The sequence below is a fragment of the Pongo abelii genome, chromosome 5 (genome assembly GCF_028885655.2).
Source record: "Pongo abelii isolate AG06213 chromosome 5, NHGRI_mPonAbe1-v2.0_pri, whole genome shotgun sequence".
Lineage (NCBI taxonomy): Eukaryota > Metazoa > Chordata > Mammalia > Primates > Hominidae > Pongo > Pongo abelii.
Window position 1 is genome coordinate 87,613,828 of NC_071990.2, and position 9,643 is coordinate 87,623,470.

Consider the following 9,643-nt stretch of genomic DNA (forward strand, 5'->3'; position numbering starts at 1 on the left):
CACTTATCCTACCATATGTATTCATTCAAAACACATGTTGAATTCCTTTTATAAGCAAAGAACCCAGTATACAGAACACTGGCATGGTCCCTAGCCTCAGAAATTAAAGTCGCCAAGTCGCCTCCTGGCGGAGACAGATAGTCAACAAGAAGTATTATAAATATCGTTTCTCCCCAAGGCTGACCCCCAGCCTCACTCCTAGCAGCTTCCACCTGCTGAGTTGAAGGTACCCATGTTGTCTGAGCAGCTATTCAACTTTTTATTACACTGATGGAGGTATTGGGCAAGGTACTAGAAAGAAAAAGAAAAGCCAGAAAATCTAGAAATGTTAATGATATTTAGAGTAGAAATAACAGAGCTACTTCTGGGAGGAAAAGAGCTGCTACTATAAGAGAGGAAACAGCTCTATATACACTGTGTTTTGACCAATGTTGCTGACCTGATGGAAAAACAAGGACTACTGAATTTATCCCCCTGCCATAAACAACTAGAAAAATGGAAAAAACATGAAACAATGGCTTTGTGTTTTCTCAAGAGCAGGCAGTCAAAATTTTGAGGTTTTTTTTTAATAAAGTGCCAGATTTCCTTGAATGTGAGCTTTAATGGTTGGCCTTGTTTGTGTTATAGTTGGACAGCTACTAGCCATCAGAGATTTAGAGCCAAAGTGCAGTACTCACCTTGCCTCAGACAAAATATTCACTGCATATTTGTGCAAAAGGAACACCTTTACTCTGGCAGAAGGAATATTGCAATTACAGGGTACAGAGATACAAAGTGGCCATTCTTAGACATTTACACAGAGCCAGAGAGAAATAATGAATACTACTCCAAGAATTCTTGGTAGGTTCACTAAACTGAAGAAGCTGAAGTAATGAAGCTTTCTAGCAACTCAGCTTCCATGGATATCATATTTCTTAAGAAATTAGGATCTCTGGATGAAGAAGGTGATCAATGGCAGACAAGCTGGGACTACTTCAAGGCCTTTGCTGCATTTCAACATCTGAGATCAGACTGCTGAAGATTCAGCTGCCACCATGAGTCAATTGGGTAAGCACACATAGGAAAAAGAATGCTACTTGAAATTTGGGAAAGGTAGGTAAGTTTCCTAGCAGGCATTGGGACTGAGAAAACAAGAGGCTGAGTCAGTTTTAGAGCATGCCACAGAAATGATGCCCACACGAATGACAAACATGAGAGAGAAATGCTGCTCTCTAAGCAGGAGGGACTGGGCTGCACTAGGTATTATGCATGTCATCAAACTGCTCAGGATCTCTGTGTCTGTGGTAGACAGCTTCACAGTTCCACAAAGAGTATACAGCAGAGTAGAGAACACCTGGGATTTACAGTCTGATCTCATAAACCTGAGCCTAAGTGACCTAAATCAAAGTTCACGACCTGGTTGTACTTGACAGGTAGAATATTTTATTTGATCTGCACAATGTTTTAGAAATCGGAACATTTCTCACAAAAATCTATACTGTTGCATTCTCTGAAAAGATTAGAAAATCTAGAACACTAAATAATGGCAGCCAGACTTTTCTAAATGGAGCATGGACCCACCAGTCCCCTCAGTCTCTCTCTTCTCTATGCTGGTTCATCCAATATGGCAGACATTACTCCTCTGCTTCTTCCTTGGAAATAGCTGGCTTTCTTTAAGGCAGCAATGATGCCAGCATCCAGAAAAATACTTACTTTGGAAAACATCCTTTTTCAGCAAATGGTGGCCATGTGACAATGTTCTGGCCAGTAAAACATCAGGAAGTTATAGGAAGGCCTTACTTTTCCTCCTTAAAAATGTGCCGTTGTGTGTGTGTGTGCGCGCACGCACGCAAAGTGGCAGATGGAGGCATTGCAAGCGTACTTCTCCCACTTGGAAGGACAAAGTAGTGTGTAGAGATTCACACTGTGAACTTTTTTTTTCAAGAAGCAATGCAGGAACTAAACAGGAAAACCAAAGGAATCCACAGATCCTTTGAAGGAAACGATAAGCTACAGCCTATACTGTAATTCAAGTGAAGGATTGTGAGTCCCCAGAGTGTGAAAGGGGGAGAGACTGCCTCCAGGATATACACCCCTGTGGGGGAGCCTGAAAGTCCAAGCCATGGGGGAAGACCTTAACCCTACAGAGCACAGAAACTGACTTAAGGAGAGTCCTGGAATACAAAAGTAGGAGAACCAGTGGGAAGAACCTTGAGTGTACTCTCAATCTCCAGCACAGACCAAGGGAAGTCATTCCTTATTGGTCATCATAGAAGACCCTTCAGAAGTCAGCCAAATAGTTCAGGTAGTGGTCACAGGTTGAAAGAAGCCCCTACCTGGGTTTCATGATATAACCTCAGGTGGGGACAAACTCCTTTGGCCAGGGACAGGGTGGGGGCTGGGGGAAGAGGGGACACAAGTGAAAAGTGGACTGCAGCTGTGAGTGCAGAAGCTGGGCACCAGTCTTTGCAGGTGGATTGGGAAGTATGTGGCCTGAAATCTGTGGTTGCTATCTTTACAGGGAGAGCTTTTGACCTGGGGCAGTTGCGAGTTCTGTGTGCAGGCTGCCTAGAACGTAGCTCACTGCTGCCAGTGGAACACTGAAGGAGATGATCTGCCTTGCCAAGTGTATGGGATCTGTGTGGGGCTGACTGCCACCTGCTACTCCCTACTCTCTGTGTGAGCTTGTCTGTGCAGGAGAGGCAGCAACACTCCCCTCTAGAACATCAACCCAGTGGCCTGAGAACCACCCCTATCCCCCAAAACCCACAGAGGCTGCTGCTTGCCCTGCACATGGAGACTCAGAGAGCAAACCCACCTGACCAGCCCCTACCTGGCTTTGCCCTGCCACCCACCCTGGTAGCTTAACACAAAGGACAGAAAGTTTTGGGAGCTCTATGGCATTACCCATTGCCTGAGGAACTAGAGTACCCACCCAGGGCAACGCAGGCAAGCAAAAATCCCGCTGCTACTACCCCAGCTGGTGCTTTTTAGCAAGTGCCACCTACTGGCTGGATGCCAACCAACAAAGACCATTACAGCATCTCCTAGTAGAATAACACTGTGCCCAGGAAGGAGAAAACAGCTGCATGACCTCAGCTATCACCACTGCCTGTACCACTCTGACTAATCTGGAGGTCCTGAGTCTGTCCACATGACCAGTTCATTACTACTATAACCAGCACTTGAGAAAGCCAACACACTAAGATTATCAATGAGACTTGAGGAGAAGTCACATCACTGGATCCCTTGCAACACCAGCCTGGAGTGTGGCAACTTCACTGGGTGGCTAGATCCAGAGGAGCAACAACACTCAGAGTAATCTGGCTCCCAGGGACTCCCACTCCTAAGGGAAGGGGGAGTACACCACATCATGAAAACACCCTGTAGGACAAAAGAATCTAGAGAGCAGGCCTTCAGCACCAGATCTTTCTGCTTGTGGGAAGTTTCAGCAGAAGCACAATTGCAGTGCTGTGTTCAGCAGGCAAACTTTGCAGCTCTAATCCAACAGTCAGACAGCCCTAGTGCACATGAAGGGACTTGGAGAAGTGGAGGTCTTTCCTCCCTGGTGCACAACCACAAGCACAGTTGGGGCTTCTCTCACAGGAGCTTAGTGTGGGTGCAACTATAGACAGCCTTTCTGGAACACATCAGGGTGACCACATACCTACAGGAGGAGCATCCTCCAGGTTCAGGCTTGCATGAGAAATAGTCACAATTGCTCTCTACTTGAAACATCAACATTCCTACAGACAAAAAGAGGTGCCTGTCTGATATGAATAGCCAGAGCACTGGGACAGGAGTGTGCCTGAGAGGTAGATAGCTTTCCTGCTGATCTGGCAGTGGAGCTGAGGTGGATCCAACCCTTCTCCCTGATAAGACCAGGTCAGCAAGAAAGCTCTCTACCTCTCAGGCACAAATGGATTTAACAGATGTTTACAGAAAATTCTACCTAACACCTGCAGAATATACATTCTTATCAGCATATGGAACATTCTCCAACATAGACCATATGATAGACCACAAAACAAGTCTCAATAAATATTTAAAAATTGAAGTCATATCAAGTATTTTCTCAGACCACAGCAGAATAAAATTAAAAATCAACTCCAAAAGTAACCCTATACAAATAATCTGCTCCTGAATTATTTTGGGGTTAACAATGAAATCAAGATGGACATTTAAAAATTCTTTGAATTAATAATAATGATGATACAAGTTATCAAAACCTCTGGGATACAGCAAAAAGCAGTGCTAAGATGAAAGTTTATAGTGCTAAATGCCTACCTCAAAAAGTCAAGTCTGAAAGAGCACAAGGTGACAACTCAATGTCACATTTCGAGAAACTAGAGAAACAAGGAAAAAAACCCAAAGCTAGCAGAAGAAAAGAAATAACAAAGATCAGAGCAGAACTCAATGAAATTCAAAAAAAAAATACAAAAGATAAATGAAACAAAAAGCTGGTTCTTTGAAAAGATAAACAAAATAGATATACCATTAGCTAGACTAACCAAGGAAAAAAAGAGAGAAGCTCCAAATAAGCTCAATTAGAAATGAAACTGGGATTGCAACTCCAACTGGGATGTACAGAGCAGCATGTAGAGGCTCCCATCATGAATTTTTGCCCCAGAACGACTGCAGAAATAAATCAGGAAACCTGAGAGGACCCACAGACTGCCTGAAGGAAGCAGATTGCTTCTACAGGACCCAGGAGACACCCCAAATATTGTGCTGGTATTCACAGCTGAGAAACCCACAGATGGTTCACATCACAGGACTTGGTGCAGACAGAGTACCAGTACCAGCCTGGAGACTGGTAGACTTGCTGGGTGGCTAGATCCAGAGGAGAGATAACAACCACTATAGCTAGACTCTCAGGAAGCCACACCCATAGGAAAAGGGGGAGAGTATACATTAAGGAAACACCCTGTGGGACAAAAGAATCTGAACAACAGCCTTCAGCCCTAGACCTTCCTTCTGACAGAGCCTACCTAAATAAGAAGGAACCAGAAAACCAACTCTGGTAATATGACAAGACAAGGCTCTTTAACACCCCCACAAAATCACACTAGCTCACCAGCAACGAACCCAAACCAAGAAGAAATCCCTGATTTACCTAAAAAGAATTCAGGAGGTTAGTTATTAAGCTAATCACGGAGGCACCAGAGAAAGGCAAAGCCCAATGTAAGGAAATTTTTAAAAAAAGATGCAAGAAGTGAAGGGAGAAATATTCAAGAAAATAGATAGCATAAATAAAAACAATCAAAACTTCAGGAAACAATGGACACTCTTATAGACATGCAAAATGCTCTGGAAAGTCTCAGCAATAGAATTGAACAAGCAGAAGAAAGAAATTCAGAGCTCTAAGACAAGGTCTTTGAATTAACCCAATCCAACAAAGACAAAGAAAAAAGAATAAGAAAATATGAACAAAGCTTCCAAGAAGTCAGGGATTATGTTAAACTACCAAACCTAAGAATAATTGGCGTTCCTGAGGAAGAAGAGAAATCTAAAAGTCTGGGAAACATATTTGGGGAAATAATCAAGGAAAACTTCCCCAGCCTTGCTAGAGACCTAGACACTGAAATACAGGAAGCACAAAGAACACCTGGGAAGTTCAACGCAAAAAGATCATCACCTAGGCACATTATTGTCAGGTTATCTAAAGTTAAGACAAAGGAAATCATCTTAAGAGCTTTGAGACAAAAGCACCAGGTAACCTAAAGAGGAAAACCTATCAGATTAACAGCAGATTTCTCAGCAGAAATCCTACGAGCTAGAAGGGATTGGGGCTCTATCTTCAGCCTCCTCAAACAAAAGAATTTTGTATCCAGCAAAACTAAGCTTCATATATGAGGGAAAGATAGAGTCTTTTTCAGACAAACAAATGCTGAGAGAATTCACCACTACCAAGCCACCGTACAAGAACTGCTAAAAGTAGCTCTAAATCTTGAAACAAATACTGGAAACACATCAAAACAGAACCTCTTTAAAGTATAAATCGTACAGGACCTGTAAAACAAAAATACAAGTTAAAAAACAAAAACAAAAAATCAAGGTACACAGGCAACAAATAGCATAATGAATGGAATGTTACCTCAGATCTCAATACTAACATTGAATGTGAATGGCCTAAATGATCCACTTAAAAGATACAGAATTGCAGAATGGATAAGAATTCACCCACCAACTATCTGCTGCTTATAAGTGACTCATCTAACACATCAGGACTCACAGAAACTTAAGGTAAAGGGATGGAAAAAGACATTTTATGCAAATGGATACCAAAAGTAAGCAGGAGTGGCTCTTATATCAGACAAAACAAACTTTAAAGCAACAGCAGTTAAAAAGACAAAGAGGGACACTATATAATAATAAAAGGCCTTGTACAACAGGAAAACATCACAATCCTAAACATATATGCACCTAACACTAGAGGTCCCAAATTTATAAAACAATTACTAATAGATCTAAGAAATCAGACAGCAGCACAATAATAGTGGGGGATTTCAACACTCTACTGACAGCACTGAACAGGTCATCAGGACAGAAAGTCAACAAAAAAAAACAATGGATTTAAACTATATCTGGGAACAAATGGACTTAACAGATACATACAGAACATTCCATCCAACAACTGCAGAACACACATTCTATTCAACAGCAGGTGGAACTTTCTCCAAGACAGACCATATGATAGGCCACAAAATGAGCCTCAATAAATTTAAGAAAATTGAAATTATGGCAAGCACTGTCTCAGACCACAGTGAAATAAAACTGGAAATCAACTCCAAAAGGAGTCTTCAAAACCATGCAAATATGTGGAAATTAAATAACCTGCTCCTGAATGATCACTGGGTCAAAAATCAAATCAAGATGGAAATTTTAAAAATTCTTCAAACTGAATAACAATAGTGACACAACCTATCAAAACCTCTGGGACACAGCAAAGGTGGTACTAAGAGGAAAGTTCATATCCCTAAATGCATACATTAAAAAGTCTGAAAGAGTGCAAACAACCTAAGGTCACACCTCAAGGAACTAGAGAAATAAGAACAAATCAAACCCAAACCCAGCAGAAGAAAGGAAATAACCAAGACCAGAGCAGATCCAAATGAAATTGAAACAAAAAAAATTACCAAAAGATAAATGAAACAAAAAGCTGGTTCTTTGACAAGATAAATAAAATTGATAAAATTATGAAGATTAACCAAGAAAAGAAGAGACAAAATCCAAATAAGCTCAATAAGAAACAAAGTGGGAGATATTACAACTGACACCACAGAAATACAAAAGATCATTCACAGCTACTATAAACATCTTTATGCATAAGAACTAGAAAACCTAGAAGAGATGGATAAACTCTTGAAAAAAAATACAACCCTCCTAGCTTAAATCAGGAAGAATTAGATACCCTGAACAGACCAATAACAAGCAGCGAGATTGAAATGGTAATTTCAAAATTACCAACATAAAAAGTCCAGGACCAGATAGATTCACAGCAGAATTCTACCAGATATTCAAAGCATTGGTACCAATCCTTTTGACACTATTCCACAAGATAGAGAAAGAGGGATCCCTCCCTAATTCATTCTATGAAGCCAGCATCACCCTAATACCAAAACCAGGAAAGGACATAACCAAAAAAGAAAACTACAGACCAAAATCCCTGATGAACATAGATGCTAAAATCCTTAACAAAATACTAGCTAACCAAATCCAACAACATATCAAAAAGATAATCCACCTTGATCAAGTGGGTTTCATACCAGGGATGCAGGGATGGTTTAACATATGCAAGTTAATAAATGTGATACGCCACATAAACAGAATTTTTTAAAAATCACATGATCATCTCAATAAATACAGAAAAAGCATTCAACAAAATCCAGCATCCCTTATGATTAAAACTCTCAGCAAAATTGGCATACAAGAAACACCTCAACATACTAAAAGCCATCTATGACAAACCCACAGCCAACATTATACTGAATGGGGAAAAGTTGAAAGCATTTCCTCTGATACCTGGAACAAGATAAGGATGCCTACTCCCACCACTCCTCTTCAACCTAGTACTAGAAGTCCTAGCCAAAGCAATCAGACAACAGAAAGAAATAAAGGGCATCCAGAGCCGCCCCCTTCTGAGCGGTCATGCCGAGCCAGCTCCTGGGCCTGGAACCGGCCCGCAGCCCCCCAGCTTCACCCACCACCTCCCTACCATGGACACCCGCAAAGTGAACGAGCTTCGGGCCTTTGTGAAAATGTGTAAGCAGGATCCAAGCATTCTGCACACCGAGGAAATGCGCTTCCTGAGGGAGTGGGTGGAGAGCATGGGAGGTAAAGTACCACCTGCTACTCAGAAAGCTAAATCAGAAGAAAATACCAAGGAAGAAAAACCTGATAGTAAGAAGGTGGAGGAAGACTTAAAGGCAGACGAACCATCAAGTGAGGAAAGTGATCTAGAAATTGATAAAGAAGGTGTGATTGAACCAGACACTGATGCTCCTCAAGAAATGGGAGATGAAAATGCGGAGATAACGGAGGAGATGATGGATCAGGCAAATGATAAAAAAGTGGCTGCTATTGAAGCCCTAAATGATGGTGAACTCCAGAAAGCCATTGACTTATTCACAGATGCCATCAATCTGAATCCTCGCTTGGCCATTTTGTATGCCAAGAGGGCCAGTGTCTTCGTCAAATTGCAGAAGCCAAATGCTGCCATCTGAGACTGTGACAGAGCCATTGAAATAAATCCTGATTCAGCTCAGCCTTACAAGTGGTGGGGGAAAGCACACAGACTTCTAAGCCACTGGGAAGAAGCAGCCCATGACCTTGCCCTTGCCTGTAAATTGGATTATGATGAAGATGCTAGTGCAATGCTGAAAGAAATTCAACCTAGGGCACAGAAAATTGCAGAACATCGGAGAAAGTATGAGCAAAAACGTGAAGAGTGAGAGATCAAAGAAAGAATAGAAGGAGTTAAGAAGGCTCGAGAAGAGCGTGAGAGAGCCCAGAGGGAAGAAGAAGCCAGACGACAGTTAGAAGCTCAGTATGGCTCTTTTCCAGGTGGCTTTCCTGGAGGAATGCCTGGTAATTTTCCTGGAGGAATGCCTGGAATGGGAGGGGGCATGCCTGGAATGGCCAGAATGCCTGGACTCAGTGAAATCCTTAGTGATCCAGAGGTTCTTGCAGCCATGCAGGATCCAGAAGTTATGGTGGCCTTCCAGGATGTGGCTCAGAACCCAGCAAATACGTCAAAATACCAGAACAACCCAAAGGTTATGAATCTCATCAGTAAATTGTCAACCAAATTTGGAGGTCAAGCATAATGCCCTTCTGATAAATAAAGCCCTTGCTAAAGGAAAAGCAACCTAGATCACCTTATGGATGTCACAATAATACAAACCAGTGTACCTCTGACCTTCTCATCAAGAGACCTGGGGTGCTTTGAAGATAATCCCTACCCCTTTCCCCTAGATGCAGCTGAAGCAATTTACAGTGCTTTGCCATTAGGGTATTCATTCAGATAATGTTTTCCTACTAGGAATTACAAACTTTAAACACTTTTTAAATCTTCAAAATATTTAAAACAAATTTAAAGAGTCTGTTAATTCTTTTATTTTTCTTTACTAATCATTTTGGATTTTGTTTTCTTTGAATTATT

The 9,643-nt window shown here is 41.6% G+C and overlaps 1 protein-coding gene across 1 annotated transcript; it reads left to right on the top strand.

Annotated features, from left to right (window-relative positions):
• The first annotated feature begins 8,159 nt into the window (after window positions 1–8,159).
• On the top strand, window positions 8,160–9,329 carry LOC100461739 (hsc70-interacting protein). Its single transcript, XM_024248688.3, is given in 1 exon segment — window positions 8,160–9,329. A coding segment is annotated over 1 exon segment (1,110 nt). The 5' UTR covers window positions 8,160–8,198; the 3' UTR covers window positions 9,309–9,329.
• The last annotated feature ends 314 nt before the right edge of the window (window positions 9,330–9,643 follow it).